This window comes from Podarcis erhardii (genome assembly GCF_964252035.2).
Source record: "Podarcis erhardii genome assembly, chromosome: 8".
Classification (NCBI taxonomy): domain Eukaryota; kingdom Metazoa; phylum Chordata; class Lepidosauria; order Squamata; family Lacertidae; genus Podarcis; species Podarcis erhardii.
In genome coordinates, this window is record NC_138499.1 from 24,175,832 (window position 1) to 24,198,691 (window position 22,860).

General features: G+C 38.9%; 1 protein-coding gene across 5 annotated transcripts in view; it reads right to left on the reverse strand.

Moving 5' to 3' along the window:
- The window catches only part of VPS13B (vacuolar protein sorting 13 homolog B), a 357,420-nt gene that overhangs the window by 148,841 nt on the left and 185,719 nt on the right, over window positions 1-22,860 (reverse strand). For 3 of the 5 annotated variants that reach the window (XM_081873883.1, XM_081873882.1, XM_081873881.1), the window contains exons 25-30: window positions 22,435-22,641; window positions 16,216-16,387; window positions 13,551-13,665; window positions 10,412-10,553; window positions 7,458-7,866; window positions 3,185-3,296 (exon numbers count right to left, since the gene is read on the reverse strand). In XM_081873883.1, the coding sequence (XP_081730009.1) occupies window positions 3,185-3,296; window positions 7,458-7,866; window positions 10,412-10,553; window positions 13,551-13,665; window positions 16,216-16,387; window positions 22,435-22,641 (1,157 nt within the window). Of the gene's footprint in view, window positions 1-3,184; window positions 3,297-7,457; window positions 7,867-10,411; window positions 10,554-11,078; window positions 11,146-13,550; window positions 13,666-16,215; window positions 16,388-22,434; window positions 22,642-22,860 lie in introns of all 5 variants that reach the window. The other 2 variants (XM_081873885.1, XM_081873884.1) reach the window with 1 other exon arrangement.

Genomic DNA, 22,860 nt, shown 5'->3' on the forward strand with positions numbered 1-22,860 from the left:
ACAAACTTCAAGTATTCTCACAAAGGAAACGGCTTATTAATAGTTAAGGATGAGCAGCAGGTCAACACCTCAAAGGTTTCCATCTCGCCTCCAGTATATCCTCTGATACCAACAATAACACCCCACGTATACCATGTTATACACCCTGACCACATTTTATCATATGGAGACAAAGGGAAGGAGCTGTTTTAACCCCCATTGTGCATGATACGTACATTGGGCTCTTGTTGAACATTGTTAAGAATGTATTTGGGCCAAAACAGACTAGAATGCCTTCTGGAAATACAAAATGTATCTTTCTAGTCTTAAAACAGCAGTATCAGCTTCTATACTGCTTCTGAGCACAATTCGTTGTTTAATCAATCAATCAATCAATCAACAGTCAAAACCCTGAATGGCTTACCCCCAAAAGGATCCCTTTATTTCATATGAACTTCACAAAGATCTTCCTGAGAAGGTTTCGCCTGTTTTTTCTGCCTTTGGAAGTAAGGCAGGTATGAACCAGGAATTGGGTCTTTTCTGTTGTGGCACCCCAGCTCTGGAATGCTCTCTGGACTCTCCTCTGCCTGGTGCAGAGTCTGGCATCTTTTTGACACCTGAGTAAAGTCCTTTTTATTTGCCCAGACCTCTTAGATCTGTGACTTGTTAGCTTTTATTCCCATCTTTATTTGGTAAATACTGCTGTTTTATGTTTACTTGTTTGTTTGTTGTTTTGTTTTTAATTGTGCATTGTGTTTTTGCACCTTGTTGTAAACTATCCTGGGAGAATTTTGGGGCACCAAAGAGTAGTGCAATAAATATTCAAACAAGCAACTAAGAAAAGGTTCATCTGCCTATTTCAGACAAAAATGCATTTAGTTCTTGTTTCTTGGCTTCTATGGAACAAAGTTCTGTGCAGCCCTTCAGCTTTTCATCTGATAGAAATATGCCCCAGTGAAAAAATGGATGTCAAGTACAGCTGTAAGTGATTGAGGTATCAAAGTGAGAATGATAAACTGTGTTAACTGAGAGACAATAAAGTAGAGATGGAAATTTGTAGCCCTGTAGATGTTACTGGACTCCAATTCCTAACTCCCTCAGCCAGCATAGCCAATTGTCAGGGATAATCTATATAGTCCAGCAATGTCTGAGGCGCAGGTTCCCCATCCCCTGTAACAAATACACAAATGCATGAAGCCATCTAGTATTCTTTACCGAAAGGTTATAGAATTTCATACCACAATGCAGCACTATAATCATGTATCGAGGGCTGCTTCACACATTACACACTGAAATTCACATGGAACTAGGTCTTTTAAAAATAAATTAAGATTGAACTGATGAAGGAAGTTAGTCTATAAGGCTTCCATCCCCAAACTGCACAATGTACCTCTGAACAGTACACAGTATAAAATACCCTACATAGTGTTTTGATTACAACAGTTCTATCATAACCTCAGTTTCCAGAGAGGTCTTTTAAGATTTCACAAGATTCTTAGTTGTTTCTACAACCTCACAGCTTTCACAGTACAAAAAGCCATGCATCCCAAACGCTTTTGCCAAATAGGACATTCACAGAATACAACCTCACACAGACGCACATTTTGCTCTACCCTGGCACACCTTTCTCAAGCACATTAAGGTATATTTGGGGGGGACATGCACTTCTGGTACCCTAGGCGTTTATTCTTACTTTCTCATCTGTAAGCTTCCTAGAAAACCATTCAATCCTATCACTCCATCTAATCTTCATTTTCCTAAAGAAGATGACACAATTGCTTTCTTGGTGTGCTTGCATGCTCAAGGAAAACATTCCTGATTTTTATGGGTCTATTTCCAAGTCAAACCCATGACACCACTTCATATATCACATTTTCCTGAATATGTGAAAATGGTATTCAGAGGCAAACCCACCTTTAAGTGCACTATGACAAAGTTTCTCCCCCCACCCCACCCCCTTGGATAGAAACTGTTAAGTTGCAAGGAGCCTGAACCAGTTGAGGAATTTCTATGCTTGACAAAGTAATATCTGTCATTTTTAAAGCCGTAAAACATTTTACTGCTGGGAAAGGATTTTGATGTTTGTAACATACTTCTATTGAAGTACAGTTCGAAGTACTTTTCAAACAAAAAAACAAAAAAATGCCACATCTGAGAAACAGACCAACAGGAAGCATAAGACACTTGTTCATCTGTATTTCTGTGACTTTTCTCACTTGGTATTATTTGCAACTATACTTTCATGTTTCTCAGCAGTGCCAACTCTACTAAGAATCATATATTATTTTTATCATGTTGATTACATATGTTCTCCAGTTTTGCTGCCTACATATGATTAGTGTGGTTTGCAGAAAGTCAGTGACACAATCCAGAGCACGACATTCACACAAAGAATGTGTTTACTGTGAAACTTTGCCTTAGAAGTTTGCTTTCTTTCACAGCTTTGATCCACATGACATCAACAGTCCAGCATTTTGAATGTCTGCTAACCATTTAACATTATGAAAATCACTTTCACACTAGGCAGCTACTGAGAGAGAAGGTATTTGCAAAAAAGAGGGATCCCTTTCCTGACCGATTTTTTTTCCTTGCAAGGGTGGGGGAGCCCTTAAGATCATGATAACATAACTGAAAATTAATTTATTGTTCATCAGTGCTTCACAGACTGTTGAAGTGTCTGAAAAAATATGAAAGCATGCACGATAATTCAGTAATCAATGTAAAAAAGGAAAATTCTACACAAAGAGATTTTCATCAGAATACATGTTTTACTGGATAACTTTTATTCCAGTCCTGTGATGATGTTTAAACTGTGTAATTAGCGAGGGGCTCAGGATCGTGCAAGTTTACTTAGCCTGCCAGTTCTTTGTGTATTCAACTTTATTTTTGCATGTGAGCTTATATATGTAGAACCCAACATGCATTGCTCAAACTACATGAACATTATGTCTTGAATACAAAATCAAGAGTACAGATTGTGCTGATAGAACTCAGGTGCAATGGGCTAGGCAAATACTATTCAACGTACAATGTGCAATGTCCAGGCAGGAATAAAACAATGTAATCTCAGTTGTCAACCATGCATGCCAGATCAATGATTTCATATCTTCTCTCTCAAGATAATATCTTGTTTTGATTTTTAAAAACATTTCTGGATTTTTCAAACATTTTTCTCATTCTAATTTGGCAAATAAAAAACACTTACTGGTAAATGTCTTTCCTCAGCACAGCTCTACTAAGAGGATTGTCAGCCTGAGGAGCCATCGACACAGAGCCAATTTTAAGAACCAAAGTATCTTCCTTATTCGTCTTATTATCTGCAATTGAAGTAGGAAACAAACAACATTTGTGTATACATACAGAGCCAGATGTATTAATGAAGGTATTTCCAATGCAATGAGTGAGGTGACTTTTCAGTGGAGCAACCATATCACCATCATCATCATTATTATTAACTTCTGCAATTAATAATAATAATAATAATAATAATAATAATTTTTTATTTATATCCCGCCCTCCCCAGCCGAAGCCGGGCTCAGGGCGGCTAACAACAATAAAATAATACAACATTCTAAAATCATTTCATTATCAAATTAATTCAAATCAAATTACTGGTAAACCAATTAATACCAAACAAAATAGACAGATAGACAGGCAGGCAGGCAGGCAGGCAGGCAGATAGACAGATATAGTTCCTCTGCCCATCCCTAGGCCTGGTAGTAATGCTATTTTGGCTGATATAGCTTCCCTCATTCCTAACGCCATCAGGATAACATGAGAATATATTTAAATTGACTAGTATTGACTAGTGAAATGCCTGTAATTATTATAAGTGCAGTGTCCCTGGGGATATTACAGGGACAGAGAAATGTGTGTGTTTATGTATCTGTTTCTGACAGACAGAGAGAGAAAAGGGAGAATGAATGCTTCTTTGTGCATCTTTGGTTTTGCGTATACTGTATGTTTAAAGCGTATGACTTCCCCAAAAGAATCAAGGGAACTGTAGTGAAGGGTGCTGGGAACTGTAACTCTGTGGGGGGCAAACTACAGTTCTTATGATTGTGGGGGGTCGTGTGCTTTAAATATATAGTGTGCATGCAGCCTTTGTGTGGGGCACCCATTTATATGAGAGGAAAGGAAAGGGATGGACTCAGGTACACTATGCTGGGGGGTGGGCAGCTAAAATTGCTCCCTACACCTCTCTCAGTGTCTGGAGTAAGAAACAATATTTTTCTCCAATGGTGTCCTAATCTACAGTCTATATACTTTCCCCCACAAAGCTGAATGGGAAACAAACAAGTATTTCCCTATTGGCAAAGCTATGCCCTAAGTCCTGATTCTTGGACTGGCTGCTGGAAGAATGGAAAAGAATGTTGGGTATTGACATATGAAAGCTTACTGATTACCTAATAAGTGTTTAATTGTTTTTTGGAGATCTTAACAGTTTTAGCTCCTATTAAATATTCTGCCTATGCCATCATTGCAATTACTTTTAACACAGCTACTAAAAAAATACAAGATACAGTGGTGCCCCGCAAGACGAATGCCTCGCAAGACGAAAAACCCACTAGACGAAAGGGTTTTTCGTTTTTCGAGGCGCTTCGCAAGACGAATTTCCCTATGGGCTTGCTTCACAAGACGAAAACGTCTTGCGAGTCTTGCGAGTTTTTCCCCTCCCCCCCTTTTTCTAAGCCGCTAATAGCGCTAATCTGCTAATAGGGATGCTTCGCAAGACGAAAAAACCACTAGACGAAGAGACTTGTGGAACGGATTATTTTCGTCTTGCGAGGCACCACTGTATACTGTGAAGAAATAAAGAAGTGAACATGTATTTCAGTACAGAGACCTGCACTCTGTATCTTGTAACATTTCTTTTTGCCCATGAAGGATTTTATGACATTTTAGAAGCTGACAGTGACATCTGATATATATACATGCAGTTGGGCCTAGTGTTCTCCACAAGCCTATGCTTTGAGGATGTACGTAAGCTTTCAATCCCTTTTCCCCATCTGTGGCCACCCAGTGAGATATCGCAGACAACTTGTTTTGAAAGCTAAGCTTTCAGCTACAGATGCTAAGAGTGTGGTGAGTGCTAAGTACTTTACTAAATAACACGTTGCTTGATGTGGAAAGAACAAGCAAACTTCACATGCAGCTCAGAAGACTCATGTGTATGTGTGTTGTGTATATAAAAGCTGGCTTCTGCAACACCACTGAGATGAGTCCAGGATGAATCAGGCAATCATACTGAGGCTATGATTAACAATCTGGACACACAGCTAATGAATAAACCATGGCAGGGGTGTGGGTGTGTCAGGCAATGCTATCAAATACTTATGAAATACATAAAAAATCATTAAGGAACTGCACTGAAGATAATGTATAATAAACTATTTGGGGAAATAGGGTTGGGAGGCCATGGTTATGTGGGAAGTTAAGTGGACAAAGCATTTGTATTTTAATCAGGCTAAATAGATACTCATTTTTTCCCCAGTTACAAATACTTTGGTAGATGTCTAAGCTAACCTCAAGAACATTTTTCTTTTTAAACTACAGGACATTTGTGCTATCAAATTTACACAACTTCTAAATCATCAAACTTAGCTTCTTAGTGGTGCTGATTTGACTCCTGGGGCTCCCTCTAATTCATCTGTAGACTTTTCAAGTAAGTCTGTTAAATAAATGTAGCTCTAAGCATCATATTTCATGCATGCTTTCACTGATGATCAAATAAAGTATCATTCAGTAACACCCAAATGAACTAACATTGCTACAGCTTTTGTGAAGAAGCATATGCAGAATGATAATCCTATGAACAGCATTTTTAAAAAAAATCTTCCTGTAGTATGTAGCCCAACAATAGGCAAACTGACTAATTTGGGCTTTGAGAGTAGGAACACAAAGCAAATCTATATGAATTTTGAATGTCACTATATATCAATGAAGTGGACACCTGTCTATTTGTCTGCCTCCCACCACAAAATAGGCATTAGCACATTTGTCACATTTAACAAACGAGTCTGACATGATTTCCTTTTTGAAATTTCCATTTAGGATCTTTTGCTCTGTGTGAAGCCACTTTCAAGATCACGGGAAACTACTCTAGATCAAAACGCAATTAAATGATTTGTCCAAAAAGCACCAATTATTAATTACTTAGCAGAAAACAATTTTACCCACACAGAAGACTAAGCAAATCCTTGGAAGAAGATGGAGAAAACAAGCTAGTCTTCTAGGTCCCTAACAGAAACGGGGTTAGGGAAACAGAAACGGGGTTACCTATAGTCTCTGTAGGTAATAGAGCTGGCAAGGGGGAGACGTCTTTGGACGTCCAGAAGACGAGGGACAACAGATCCTATCTATTACTGACTACTGGCTGTGCTGAAATTGGAGTCTAGCAACTTCTGGAGGGCCACAAGTTTCCTATCAGAATGCTTGTTTGCTGTCTTTCAACGTGTTCCATCAAGACAGGAAGTGAAAAGGCAGGTGGCTGCAAGGTAAAATAATGAGAAGTGGGCAGAACTCAAAATGGTATAAAGTGGGATGGGGTGCCTTCCTGTTACTTTTCAATGGCCATGACTGAGCGAATTTGAAACAAAGCTATCTAACTAGCTTTCTTCTCCCACTTCAATCTCTGACAATAAAAAACTTCCTGGAGCAATCAAGACATATCCCTGGGAAGGGGAGGGATAGTTGAGCACTCTAGAAAGCAATTGTACAGTGGAACCTTGGCTGTCAAACGTAATCTGTTCCGGAAGACCATTCAACTTCCAAAACATTCGACAGCCGAGGCACAAAGGGCTGCCGGCAATTTCAATGGTGAAAATTGAGAAACGCGCCTCAGAAGCCGTTCAACTTCCAAGGTGTGTTTTCGAAAATGGAAGCAATTACTTCTGGGTTTTCGGCATTCAGGTTCCGAAACGTTCGGCTTCTGAGATGCTTGAAAACCGAAGTTCCACTGTACATTCTTTAACAACTCCTTGTATCTTTATGCATGCCTGAAACTCGTATGTTATGTAGAATACAGAGGGCAAATTGAGGTTTACTGCCCATTATTATGTCAAAACCTTAATTTAATTAAGCATACTAGATATAAACAGTGTATGAATCCACTTCAACCACTGATTTGACACAGTAGAGCTGAGCACTGAACGAAAGGCCAAAAATATACACATATAACAAAAGCACAGTAGTCATTTGCCACAAGTGTTTCCCTGGAAAGGTTAATTAGAGGAAACCTGGAGAGGTCACTGCAGAGGTAGCTACCCTGAGCTGACGTGTATTCTATGACCGGAAAGGCAGGCAAGGCTTTTTTTGGACTTCTAAAGGATTTTCTCTAAAATTTGCAAATCAGTAAAACTGGAGAACAAGCCAATGAGGACCCTTCATAGATATATAGTGGAGACAGCATTTTCATGAACAACAGTATCCAATAAAAATATTTTTATTGTATTAATATAAGGTGGAGAATATAGTACCTTCAATATTGTGCTGCAATTCCTCCATTTTAGGGGAAAAGATTCTGATTACGCCAGTATTGATATAAATAAGCGGCAAGTTCCGAGATGTGAGAATATGAGTCCTCATAGGTTGGCCTGGCGATTTTCTTTTCTCTTTTTGGCTTCTTGGCAGTTTTGCCTGAAATATACTTGCAATTGCATTGAGAAAAGGAAAACAGAGGACAACATCAAATGCCTGAGCCGAGAGAAGAATCTCATGAAGGAAATGAGGAGAACCATCAGTGAAACTTTCAGATAATTTATGCAAGGTTCTTCGCTCATTTCTTGAAATCAATTTGTGACGGACATTTTTTGTAACTGCCTTTGTGTAAGTCAGTGACAGAAATCCATGTTGCTGATGAGAACCATCCAAAAGTTTTGCAGTTGCCTGTATCAGGAAATAGAAATTGTGAGAAATAAGTAATCCATTTGCACTGTGTAAAAATTAGGAGAACTTTTGTCAAACAACCCTTTCATTTTTTATTTCTTTTCAGCTATACACTTCCCTGAACATCAGATGAAAAGGTTTCTGTGAATATGTAGTACATGTTAACTACCATGGCTACTCTTAGAACTGATTCAAATACAAATATACATACAATTGATATTTTAAAATGCATTTGTTTCAGATCAGGGTATGCTGACTTTGACATCTTTCTGTTCAGATGCAATGAACTATAGCAAGCTTCAGGCTCACATGCCTCATTGACCTCATTTGTGTGCAAGAGCAGAATGAAAGTTTCCCCTTTTAGTTTTCAATATACAGCTGTTTTCTATTACATCCAAACTCTGAAAACTATGGTTTAATCTTGATTTCCCAACAAGCCACAGTTAAAATAAACTGGACTTGGAAGTATGGAGGTATTCAAAACCAAGAATGGAAGCTTTGATTTCCCCTTTGCACACAAAGAAGGAGGCAGAGCTCACTACAAGTCACTGTCATAGCATTTTGTCTGAACCAGACCTTCTGAATGAAGATTTGACCTAATATCTATCCATTATGTTCCTACTAGTTTGAAAAGACAAATGTGAAAAATGCATCTATTTTGGTGCGAAACAGAGTAGTGCTAATCTTACTGGAAAGGGCAATGGTGGGAAATTTGACTTTCTGTGCTTGCAGAGAACCAAAATCCCACCAAAGCCAATAGCAGAATAGTCAACGAATTGACTCTATGAGGTCTAATCCAAATTTCTGCAGGAACCCCATTCATTTCAATAACAGTGGAATTTCCATTCATACAATGGAAATGAGAATGTGCAACCCTTTGTGTGAAATCAATGGGGAAATCCTTGTTTAAACAGGAGCTTTGCAAATAGAATAATGTTCCTGTACGTTCAATGAATTTGGACATATTCTTTTTATGTTCTACTAAGACACATGTATCTCGGCCCAATTAGCTAATAGCACAAATAGCTCTTTATACATTTTCAAACAATGTCATTCAGATACACTTGATTATTTAGTTACATTTATGCAATTATTTTTTTTAAAAATGGTAAAGAATTAGTAAATTAGCTTCATTTGTGTTAGAATGAAGTAACTTGGATAAGTAGCAACAGTAATTTTGCATGTACATGTTCTTGTCAGAAAATAATCATGGAGAACAGAACTTCCACTAACTAATAATAATAATAATAATAATAATAATAACCTCCCTTGCTGGGTTTCTTAACTGATGCTGGGTCTGTTCATTCATTACTCTCCATGGGGAAAAAAATCTCAACTTAGTTAAAATCTCAGGCTCTTTCTCACCTCGAGCCCTTGAAAAAATAACAAGGGGACCAGACTGTACTGTGTTTATCTCCCTGGCTATTTGATCTGTTGAATGATAAGTACATTTTCAGTTAGGTGGTCAGGGAGACGCCATAATCAAATAGTCAGATTTTTTTTTTCTGCCACGGGAGAGGAAGGTGTGATCACACACCACAGGTGGACACCAAGTTGAAATTTCTCACTGGAAAGTAACATGTGATTTACTTCCAATAAATGGAACATCTTAAGATTCACATCCTAAATATACAAATATAAATAATGCATATGTGGATGTCTGAAATCTGGACCCTTTGTAAAAATCTACATGGCGTACATAGATGCACTGGTCCATTAGGGAAAAAACCCCTAAAGCCATAGTCAGTGCTTTTTTTTCAGGGGGGGGGGGGAGACACAGGAATATGCATACCCCTAAACATTTTGAGAATCTTTGTACTTTTGTCCATTTACTGTATTTATTTTTCCAGATTTGAACTATAAAATGGTGATTTTCTTGAGTCAAAATGAGAGTGAGCATTTTTTTAAATTTTATTTTTTAAGGAAAAAAACACTGGCCACAGTAGAATAACCCATTTTCCCCAGACCAATTGTTGGTATCCAAAGTCACAAAAAATTGGTAGTCTATGTATCTTTAAAGCTGAGAGTAGTTCTCTCCACCCACGTCACTTTTTTGGGCTGCTTAATCCACAGTGTCTGAAGAAGAGTTCTGGACAACTTTAAAGCCTCATCACTAGTTTGTGGAATTTTAGCTGGACCTAATAAAACCAATTATCTGCAGCTTTGAATTTTAGTAATATGTTTGCTTAAGCCATGCTCAGAGCAGAGCCACCAAAATCAATGGACTCAAATATTTCAGGAGTTATCCAGAACCTATGCATGATAGTGTAAAACATCAAAGTGACCTCTCCTTTAGGGTCACATTTGTAACATACAAAGATGCTCAAGTGAATATTCTTCCTTTGCTCTGCAGCCATCCTTTTTCCCAACTGTGTAGACAGACCACACTTGTTGCCAGAACATTACTGGGGGAGAGAGGCTATTTTAGAACAAAATAAAAACACCAGCTTGATAAAGAAGCTTTTGCATGAGTAGCTGTTCATCATTCTAAACCACTGTTTGTTAATGGAAGTTCTGTAATATACATATTGCATTGATTTCTTACAGAGGGAAAGAAGCCAGAGAAGTTACTGAAAGGGTCCTGCTTGCTGACGGGTCGAACCAACAATGTACGTCTGTTCAGCTTGTCAGTACAGGAAAGGAAGACACCTCCACATTTCCCCAGAGACCAAGAGTCTTCCCCAAAGCTTGAGGTGATGCAGGCAAAAAAGCAAAAAAGAAATATAAAGCCATAAGGGGGGGAAATCATATATTTTAAAACTAAGCTGAATTCGGCCAATATCCATTGCAGGCTTTGCAAGTCCTTCACCTCAAAAATCACAATTCAATTCAATCAAAAGAAGGAAATCATAAACTTGAAACTTGCCACAGTCTAATTATTTGGCAGGAGAATAAAAAATTATCAGGAATTAAAGTAGAGCAGGACTCTCCCTAGGTAATGACTAAGTGTAATTTGATTTGCAATTAATTATAAAAAGGGAACAGAAGCTTTATTAGAATGGAAAGAGATGGAGTGCAAGAACTAATGGACTTTTTAAAAGTTGGAAATTGTATTTTCTCCTTTTCCACAAGAACAAATTGACTTTTTAAAAGCTATTGGTGGTTTATACCATAATTCTTGCAGTCCTTCACCCTTCTGCATGAGAAAAAAAATGTTTAGATTTTAGGATAGTTATTTGGTTAAATATCTTATTCTGCTACAAAAATCTCACCACAAGTTTTTCTTTGCATTGTAGGAATATGCCTTCAAAAAGTCCAGACTGCCAACCTTCTCCTGGTCTGGAAAACACAACATTCACCTTATCTGTTCTCTGCAGCTGGTCAGAATCTATACATTTAAACTACATGAAACTATATTTTGAATATTTTAAAAAATATATATAGTAGTCATTCTGATTTGCAAATCAAACTGTAGAAACCCACCAGTGTTAAGCAATTTTACATTGGAAGATTAGCATCAAGAAAAGAATACTACTATTTTTAATACGGAATTTAGCCAACTGAAACCCCTCAGCATTTGCACTAAATCTGTAGACAGAAGGAGTATTTTAATAATGTGGATAGATATATGAAAATCATGCTGAATTAATTACTATAATACATGTAGGGTATTTTTTTTTAAAAAAAAAGTTACACTATTGGAAGAATGAGAAGAAAAAACTAAGAAAATTGTTTACTGTCAGATTGCAAGCCTTTTTTCACTAGAGCATGCTAAGGTTTCGGTGCACAGATATTTCCTAATTCCACAGGCTGCTTGTTATTGCTGCAAAATTTCACACAAGTATTGTCATAAACACAATAACTCCAAAAGGTGATAGTTAATGTGAAATACAAAACATCAGCTTCTGGTTTCATAGTTATGAAATCCAGCTTCGTGTCTTAAGCTAACCACCATGATAAAATGATTAAACCTAATATCAAACCTACAGATATTAGCAGAGGCATGTTCTTTGTCAAAGTGAGTATATTCTTCTTATTAGAACTAATGCTGCTTTCTTCCACGTGCAAATTGCGGCAAAGCAATATCACTTCAAATCATCTCTTTTTTATTTGTATTATTATTACTACCACTAAAGACAGAGGTGACTAATCAGCAGCCCACTGGCCATATTTGAGAATCCAATCTGTTTTTGTGGCCTGCCAAAATGTGTAATTTCAAAAAGCACGTTAAAAATATTAGAGATTTCTATTTACACACACACACACACACACAAAACAAATTCCTTCCAGTAGCACCTTAAAGACCAACTAAGTCAGTTCTTGGTATGAGCTTTCGTGTGCATGCACACTTCTTCAGATACACTGAAATAGAAGTTTCCAGACCCTTCTATATAGTGAGAAGGTGGGGAGGGGTATTACTCAGAAGGTTGGTGGGAATGGGTGATTGGCAGATAGCTGTGATGAGCCTGTTGACGACTCTTAACGACTGCAATAGGTCTTACAGGAAAAAGCAAGGGGTGAAAAGGTGAAAAATGGCTTTGTCATGTATAATGAGATAAGAATCCAAGGTCTTTGTTCAGACCAGGTTTCTCCATGGTTTTGAGTTTGGTGATAAGTTGTAATTCAGCAGCTTCTCTTTCCAGTCTATCTGTAACACACACACACACACACACACACACACACAAAATGCTATGATGCCATGGTGCCATTAGGCTTTTTGTGGGGCACCCCATGCCTCCCCATCTGAAAAAATTCCATTATTTTTTATTTTATTTGCTGGATGAGTAATGGAGTGATAAACATATTTTATTTAAAATTGTGTAGAATAGCTGATGGGAAAGACCTTTGGAAGCTTTGAGAATGGGAAGATGGAAGCTTACTGCGTCCAAGTGAGTTGTAATTCCTCTTAACTTTTCAGAAGGCAGGAAATCACCATTGCTGACAGCCTCCGCCTCTGCTGAACCTCGGTTGTGTTTCATGCCAGTGCTGAGCATAATGTACAATAAAGGGAAGGAGAATGAAAGAAACAAAGAACACCCCAGAACACAGACTCTGTAAGGAAGGGGGAGGGAGTGCAGAGACCCAGTTAAGAGAAGAGTAGCATCTATATGTGATTAGTTGCAACCACCTAGCAGAGTGTGGCCCTGGACACCAGCAAGGGACTCAGCTCAGAATAATGTTCATGGTAAGTTTCCAATACTGTATTCTAATATGAGCATGGGAAGTGCGTCCGTTATATATACCCCAGCTAACCTCTGATAGGTGGCCGTGTATGGTCTACAACAGCAATCGTCTCCCAGAGATGTATGGCAGAAAAGGCAGATGAGGATGTTGGCTGCTCTAGTGGAATGTGCTGTTGGATAGTGGCACTGAGGTTAAAAAGAGAAGTATGCATTGGAAAGGGGCAAGCAATGCAGGAAATGAAACGGAGGTTCAGCAGAGGGAGGAGCTGCTGGCAAAAATGAGTTAATCTCATTCTCTGCTTTCTAAGTGGTAGAAGGAACCCCTTGACACCTCTAATGCTCAACCCAGAGCTGCAGTTATCCTCACACCCACTTTCACACTTCAGCCGTGCCCACTTTAAGATGCAGCCCCTGAAATGTTGATCATGAGTCAATGCCTGAAACGGGTTAGCCACCCCAATAAAAAAGAAGAGTAAAATGTTTCCAAATGAGCACTAACAAATAATAATAATAATAATAATAATAATAATAATAATAATGCACATAAGGTGTGGTTGCTACCTGTTTCTGTAGTGATCAATATTGAAGCTTTCTATTTTACATTTGACTTTGGTGTAGACATCTTGTACATCTACTGAGGCACTGAGGTCTTCTAATTCACCAACAACACATATTTCTGCAGTATAAATAAATATCCAATGAAAATAAGCCATGAGTTCGAACCCTTAAGAAGTTGTGATTTTATATATGCATCGACCACATTTTATTCAAAGTTCTCTACCCCAAAAATGAAGTCTTCCTATACAGCTATTGCAGGTATTCCATAAAAGGTGGCAAGTTGGATTGCAAAGGACTAGCTCTGCAGCTAATTCCGGCTGCTTGGCACTAATTCCAGCTGCTTGGCACTTGACTGCACACCCTACATTTAGCAGGGATCAGTTGCATTTGGGGGCTCTCAACTGGGAACTCCAAAGTGCAGCTGATCCATGCAGGGGTTGCAGTCAGTGCTGATAAGCTTTTGCCAGGGAAAGACTGCACTCTGGAGTTCCTGAGTGAGACCGACACAAGGGGAGCTTGCATTTGGTACCTTGTTTGAAGGGCATCAAATACAAGCCCTGCTTGTCAAGGAACAACTGAGACCATACTTTGAGGCCTCCTTCTCTCTGCAGTGCCTTCTGCCCTCTGAAAAACTACTCCAGGTGGTTATGGAATTCAGTGGAGCATTATGGGAGGTGAGACTGGGGGCTGGGGAGCTGCAATAGAAAAGTGGAATCTTAAAAGTCCTCTCTACAACTTATTCTGATAGGAGTCCCTGATTGGTCTCAGATCTTTCTGTGAACACAAGGAGCCCTTCCATTTGTAGGAGGGCAATTCTGGATCTAACCCCAAATATATAAGCAATCTCCAAGCAGCCAAAAAAAAAATAAAAAAAATATGCAGCATTTGCCAAACACTAATCTGTTGCAAGGGACGCGGGTGGCGCTGTGGGTAAAACCTCAGCGCCTAGGACTAGCCAGTTGCATGGTCGGCGGTTCGAATCCCCGCGGCGGGGTGAGCTCCTGTCATTCGGTCCCAGCTCCTGCCCACCTAGCAGTTCGAAAGCACCCTTAAGTGCAAGTAGATAAATAGGTACCGCTTTATAGCAGGAAGGTAAACGGCATTTCCGTGTGCTGCTCTGGTGCCGGTTCGCCAGAGCAGCTTCGTCACGCTGGCCACGTGACCCGGAAGTGTCTGCGGACAGCGCTGGCTCCCGGCCTCTAGAGTGAGATGAGTGCACAACCCTAGAGTCTGTCAAGACTGGCCCGTACGGGCAGGGGTACCTTTACCTTTAATCTGTTGCAAAGGTTGGATGTATTGGCTGGAAAAAGAACAAAACAAATTCCTTCCAGTAGCACCTTAAAGACCAACTAAGTCAGTTCTTGGTATGAGCTTTCGTGTGCATGCACACTTCTTCAGATACACTGAAACAGAAGTTTCCAGACCCTTCTATATAGTGAGAAGGTGGGGAGGGGTATTACTCAGAAGGGTGGTGGGAATGGGTGATTGGCAGATAGCTGTGATGAGCCTGTTGACGACTCTTAACGACTGCAATAGGTCTTACAGGAAAAAGCAAGGGGTGAAAAGGTGAAAAATGGCTTTGTCATGTATAATGAGATAAGAATCCAAGGTCTTTGTTCAGACCAGGTTTCTCCATGGTTTTGAGTTTGGTGATAAGTTGTAATTCAGCAGCTTCTCTTTCCAGTCTATTTCTGAAATTCCTCTGTAGTAAAACAGCTACTTTGAGATCTTCTATAGAATGTCCTGGGAGATTGAAATGTTCTCCTACTGGTTTCTCTGTCTTGTGATTCCTGATGTCTGATTTATGTCCGTTTATTCTTTGGCGTAAGGTCTGGCCTGTTTGTCCAATATAGAGAGCTGAAGGACACTGTTGGCATTTTATGGCATACACAATGTTAGACGATGAGCAATTAAATAGTCCCGAGATGGTATGTGTGATGTTGTTGGGGCCAGTAATGGTGTTGTCCGGGTGTATGTGGCAGCAAAGTTGGCATCTGGGTTTATTGCAGGCTCTGGTGCCAGTGTCCGTGGATTCTTATCTCATTATACATGACAAAGCCATTTTTCACCTTCTCACCCCTTGCTTTTTCCTGTAAGACCTATTGCAGTCGTTAAGAGTCGTCAACAGGCTCATCACAGCTATCTGCCAATCACCCATTCCCACCACCCTTCTGAGTAATACCCCTCCCCACCTTCTCACTATATAGAAGGGTCTGGAAACTTCTGTTTCAGTGTATCTGAAGAAGTGTGCATGCACACGAAAGCTCATACCAAGAACTGACTTAGTTGGTCTTTAAGGTGCTACTGGAAGGAATTTGTTTTGTTTTGACTATGGCAGACCAACACGGCTACCTATCTGTAACTGGAAAAAGAAGTTAGTCACAGATGCACGGGGGATGGAGAGTAGCAAGTTAAGATTTTAATCTTTCTGGGCTTATCTTAATATTTAAATGGATTGGATTCTATATTTGTTTTGTCATTTTAACTGTAACGTACCCTGAGCTTTCCCTGTTGAGTTTGACTTAAAATATTCAAATAAATAAGTCTGAAGACTGTAGATTTAGGACTCCCAAATGCCATCTCTGTTAATACTAACAGACTTGTTGGAACAAAACTGCCAGGTAACTTCAAAATGCTAGTTTTGTTTTATAAATTCTGTATGCAATACCTGTTCCTTTACTTTCTGGATCTGGTGCAAATAACTTTACAGTGAGTTTTGGCAACATCCATTGCATCCATAAGCTAACACGTCCACTTGATACGCCAATATTGCTTGTTGTTTGTTCTAAGGTAACAGAATCTGAGAACGGAGAATCATCGCCACCTTGTAGAGATTCACCCTGCCAAAAAACCCAAACCCCAAAACGTTAGTAGAAACTTAGCATAAATGTATCATATTCATTTATATGATCTATATAAAATACATTTGTAATATGCTTTTCTGTACGATCTTGTTCATTTTTGTTGTGTTTATATCTCTTTCTCCTGCTCCCTAGATATAAAAAAGAGCATGGAAGATTCAACAGAATTACAGTGCAAAGGCAGAAAAGAGTGGGATTTTGGCTGAGTATGCCTGGTGGTGGTAATGGGCTGGATGAGACACAAGACACTGAAGTTGAATCCCAACAAGGCAAAGGTGTTGTGAGTTGATGGTTCTCAGGTCCAATAATTGAGTAAATGGCCTCTTTTGGATGGGGTTGTATTCCTTTTGAGGCAAGAGGTACTTAACTTCAAGGTACTCCCTGATCCAATTTTCTAAAAGGAATTTGAAATAGTGTCAGTGTCATGGAGGGAGTGCCTATTCTGGTTCATCAGCTACTGCCATTCTTAGATGGAGAAACTCTGGCCACAGTAACCCCTGCATTGGTGACCTCCTGGCAAGATTACTATAATGCACTCTAAACTGAGCTGCCCTTGAAGATGCTGTTGGTGCAAAATGCAACTGCTAGAATATTGTCAGGTTCAGTTGTCCAGAACAATATAATACTACTTCTGAAGAATTTGTACTGGCTGCCTACATGCTACTGAGCCCAATTCAAGATATAGTGCAGGGGTGTCCAAATGGTCATTTAGTGAGCAATCATTTGTTGTCTGCTGTAACGCTGCGTCTGTCTGTTAGCAGCTGTATTGTTGGTGAGTGATTTATTTTAATTCTGCACACTTATTGTTTTAAAAAAAGTACCCAACTTTGGGAATCTCCCCCCTAAAAATAGCTCAACAACTTAGACCTGCTCCTCTAAAAATAGCTCAACAACTCTGAACTCCCTTCCCCTCAAAAATGGGTAGATCACTGCCACTTTTCCCCCCCGGGAGTAGATCGCAGTCTCTTGGGAGTTGGACGTCCCTTATATAGTGCTACTTAACAAGTCCCCCCTTCCTTCCCACCACTCTTTTGTAACTAAACAACCTACATCCATCATTATATTTTCACCTTCTTGCATCAAGTTTTTCCTCAAATAATTCATCTAAATTTCCTATAAACTTTTGAAAACCAGTTACAATGCATTTGACTTGGTCAGGCACAAAAGCACGTAACAGACAAATAAGTTGGGGGGAACACTAAAAATTAAAAGCGACGAAGAGTCAGAATCTCCCTTCTGCAAGAGGAATGTATGGATTTACCATAACAGAAGTAAACAAATGTATCTTATTAGGAGTCAAAGTATTACTTGTTTAAAACATGAAAACGTGTTCTCTGTTGGTCCAAAAGTGAAGTTCAAGTCAGTTTTGATGTTCTCTGGATAGGTTTGCTGCTCCCAAGTGGTTTAATTTTAATAAAAGAATAGTTTTCCATGTGCTTGAAAGCAGCAGCATTGCAGAACTTCTTTGTCGATCATTTTCAGAGTTAGATCTGCCAAACTATAGTTTATAGTCTATATATGTATATGGCAGCAGCTGAGGAGGCTCCTACCCTCATCACATATATATGATTTTTTTACTGACCTAATTGCAAAAATGATTCATTTTCATGACAAAAGATCTATCCTAACAATAGTAAATAAAAAGTTATAGAAAGAAGAAAATAACAAGGTCATGGCAAGATTTGATATTTATAAATTGGATTTTAAAAAACCTTTTGCATTCAGCTGTTTCAGACTTTAATCTGAGATGTAGGACTTCCTTCCAGAGAAATCTGTTTTGTGTTTAGCAGTTGGAAGTTACAGATATCTTTGCAATGTTTGAAGGAAAAAAAACCGAGTGTGGGAAAAGGCTTCAAAATATATTCTGAATATATTAGAAATCCAATCACTTTCCACAGTTAATCAACTAGTTAATAATAGGGCATAACTTCACCTGTGGTAGCATTAATTAAATCCATGGAGCCTAACATAAATTAAGCATTTCAAAAATATTCAATCATTCTCTACAGAAGGAATGAGTATGTAATTATCTACCACATGTTTAACTTTCAAGGACTCAAATCTGTGTTCCAGTGAATACAATAGCAAACCTAGCAAATTCTCAGAAGTACACTACAAATGTTATCTGAGCCGACAACACTTCTTAGGTAATAACTGCATGAAAATATCACATAATATCTCATTGTATGAACCAAACATTACAGAAAATCTATCACAGATGCATGGGTCATCATGCCCTTGCTTCTGAAGTATACAGAAATGTAAATTGTTCAATGTTTTTCTTATTCCTTGTCAAATATAAGAAAAGGAAAAAATGCTCAAAGATGATTGCTCAAAACATCTCCCATTTTATGGCTTAATCCAAGTTGCGGGAAGAAATGAGCAACTGCTGGTGTGACTTTAGCTGAGAATGTAAACTGCATAGAAAACTAGTTGTGCAATTAAGACAACACAAGAAAAACTGCACAGAGAATGATTTAATGTCCTGATTAGAACTGTCTAAAATCATGTTTCACACAAAGAGCTTTGCATGCAGTTTGTGTTTTTGGAGGCCATCATAACAATGGGTCCCATGATGGGTGCCAAATTAGATCTTCCAACCACGAAATTGAAAGTTGTCTAGACACTTTTGAACAGACTGGGGAATAATTTCTTGCTATAAATTCTAATACTATTTTTAAAAATAAATTTCATTTTTATTTTTTTGAAATATTAGGTTCCAATCAAAATGTTAGGAATACTGACAAGAAACATTTTTATTTCTCATTCCACTTTATTTTGAATTCCTAATCCCTCGCATGCATACGTAAGTAAATCTATGCCTTAATTTTCCACTTTGCATCCAAATAAAAATGCCAGAATCTAGAAGGCTGAACTATTTTCCCACCCCTCCTCATGCCAAGCCCTAAAGTACACAGTTTAATTCTTTTGCCGGTTCTTGCAAATTGACCCAAAATAGTGAGTTTATTTTTCTAGGAGAATTTATCTTTATTCATCTGGAGGAACCAAACATATAGGACCTTCATCCTTGGCCCGCATTAAAGCTCAGGGATGATCAGAGTTTTGGGCAAATTACTGCTCTGCCTTATCAAAATAACTTCTGTGTTTCTGTTCAATCATACAGCTTCCCCAAGGACTAAACACTTCCTCAACTGTTTGTACTTAAGTAAACAGTAACAAGTGGCCTGTTGTACTCTATACTACCTTCGCTCCAATACAGGGGTGGTAAAAATGATTAACTGTTTCTAAGCTCTGGTGCTTAAGCCTCTCACTCATGTTTCCATCTTAGCCACCACCCAGTTTGAAAGTCAGGAATCCTGATAGCTTTGCACACATAAGAGAGCAGCACTACCTATCAACCTGTCAGCATGAAAAGAATTACTCACAGCTTAAATGTATAAATCATCTATGGATAGTATAAATAAATACTTCATATGCTATTTAATACAAACAATTGTTGGAGTGGGTCATACCACCCCAACTCCCCCCCCCCAGTTCATTTATGGAAAGACTTGTATACTTGAAAGAACTTTGAGGGGTGAAACATTTCAAAATAATCATTCTGGTCCAGAAGAGAAGTAGTATGCTTTAACTGTGAAATGTCTGAAGTCAAAAATTCATACAAAGGATGCAAGCGTATTTCTATTTGACAACGTTCAAGGCTTTAAACATAAATTGTACTGGATGTATAAACAAAACAGTAACAAATTTCAGAGCAGTCCCCCTTCCAACAATAATCTAAATATATCCAGGAAATGTTACACCGTACCATGTTCCAGTAATTGAAACACAGCTAAAATATTATAAACACTGATGAAACAAACTCTTTTAAACTTAACGAGTTTACTATACTATTATTGTTCACAATACAGAGTAAAAGAAGTTAACAATATCTGAGAAGCTAAAGTGGTGCCCCGCAAGACGAACGCCTCGCAAGACGGAAAACCCGCTAGACGAAAGGGTTTTCCGTTTTGGAGGCGTTTCGCAAAACGAATTTCCCTATGGGCTTGCTTCGCAAGACGAAAATGTCTTGCGAGTTCCTGCGGGTTTTCCCCCCTTCCCCCCCTTTTCCTAAGCCGCTAAGCCGCTTATCAGCTGATCCGCTGATAAGCTGCTTAACAGCTGATCGCTAAAAGCCGCTAAACCGCTAATAGCGCTAATCCGCTAAGCTGTCAATGGGCTTGCTTCGCAAGACGAAAAAACCGCTATACGAAGAGCCTCACGGAACGGATTAATTTCGTCTTGCGAGGCACCACTGTATATGCAGATCTCAGATGATTCCTGATTCAGAGATTTATGGTCTCTAAATCTAACTTATTTTCTCATGGACTCCTTTTCTTTAATAATTTCTGCAATCAAATTCTGAACATCTGCTGTTGTTGCTCTTGTTGCCTCCCCAGCCTAAGAACGATGCAGGTGCTATAAACAAGGCAGGTGGTACAGTCCAAGTCAAGCACCATCACAGCCTCTTCAAGGGGGCAGAATCTACTGGTGTCCCTAGCACTATTCTCCACCAAGTGAATCCTTTGAAAGTAAATCTTGGTCCATACCAAAAGATAATCCAAAAGGAACTTTTGGCGGAGTCAAGAAAGACCTTATCCCGTGTTTGGTTTTCCCATCAGCTAGCAACTAATATATTTGCTCTAATGTAACCAGGAAAATGCTTCTCTAAGGAAGCAGGGGAAAAGTTTGTTCCTTGCTCCCTTTTTAAATAAAGCTACCACATGCTGAAGCACCCTGGAATTAGAATGCCACGAGAGAGACAGAAACATAGCTTTCCAGTATGGCCTACTTAAACAAATCATTACAAAACATAGTATATTTTTACTATCAATTTGCAGAGCAATTGGCTAGGTGTTCATGGAAACCTATTGAGTCAGATCTGATGTTAGAAGAAAGCTAGCTGAAGCTAAAATGAGGTAATTTATGAGTAACGAAGTATAATGGATAACTACCAAAATACAATAAAAATCTAGGTTGTTGGGTAGTTTTTTTTGCTTAAAGTAGAATTGCCTAAAGCAGTTTTGCTGAACCTATGGCCCTCCAGATGTTGTTGAACTCCAACTCTCATCAATCCTGTGGGTCAGAAATGATGGGAACTGGAGTTCAACAACATCTCGGAGGGCCACAGATCCCCCAACCGGGACCAAAAGTGTTGGAAGGAAGGAAGGAAGGAAGGAGAAGAAAAGGAAAAGGAAAAGGAAAAGGAAAGGGAAAGGGAAAGGGAAAGGGAAAGGGAAAGGGAAAGGGAAAGGGAAAGGGAAAGGGAAAGGGAAAATCATTATCGGACAGGCATTCCTTTAGAATTTTGCTTTGTTTCCCCCATGGGCAAAACTTACAAATCACATATAGGTTTTGCCATTGGCTTAAGTAAGATAGTTAGACCAGACTTGGTTGAGTTAATATGAAAACAAGTGAGATGCTTATATATAGATCCACCTAAAAGAGGCAGGGAATGGCATTCTATCTGCAGCAGCACAAGATGGCTCTTCATCTTTCACGATGATAGTCAAAATAATTTGCAACTCTATCCAGAAAGTGCAAACTAAAAGCATGCCCCACAAGACAGTGGGAGCCAAGAGTGATGGGCTGCTTCATTCAGGCAGGAGCAAAAAGTTGATTGGGAGCTGCCCACATTCCCAAAGAGCTTCTTCTCTTGCCTCGTGACCAATCCAGTGACCTCATGATACCAAGAGGAGAACTGTGCTTAATCAAAGGCAGAAGCAACAGCTTCCAATCTCCTCCTCACTGCTGCACCTGGATAGTGAGGGGGTGGAGAAGGACAAGCCTAAGGCTCACTGCAACTCATTTACGTGACAATAAACCATGAACGCATTCATAATGTTCTTATTTGTATCACTTCTTTCTGTCTTGTGAAGGTTTGATGTTGAGCATGATTCATTAAACCTCAATGAATATTTATCCATGTTCATTTATTTACATCTTTTATCCTATTGATTCCTATTTGGTCACTTGCTCAGACTCTTAGCCAATTACCATAGCATGTCAATATAATTTTTAATTACCTCTGTAGTTGTCCCAATGTCAGCAGATGGGCTACATGTGCTGGTATCTGGTGGAGCTGTCCCAACACTGCTTTTGACAGGGGAGCCTGGAGGTGCAGGTCCTGAAGTGGATTCTGTATAAGCTGGAGAGTGGTGCAAAATACCCTTCTTCTGAATCTTATTCCAGACTTTGTTCATTATATCTGCTAGTTCATACAGCAGCTGCACCTTAAACGGGAAAAGGGTAACAAGGTTCAGCAAATCATTAAAACTTCAAGATTTTATAATGTAAAAATCCCAACCTCAGCATTTTTGCTATGGTAAAAAGCATGTAACAAATGTAAAAGTACAGTATAAAAATGCAAGCCCTATGCAAGGTAGAGTTTTAATAAATACTTTTTTTAAAAAATACACTTTTTCACAGGCTCTTACAAATGCTCATTCCAT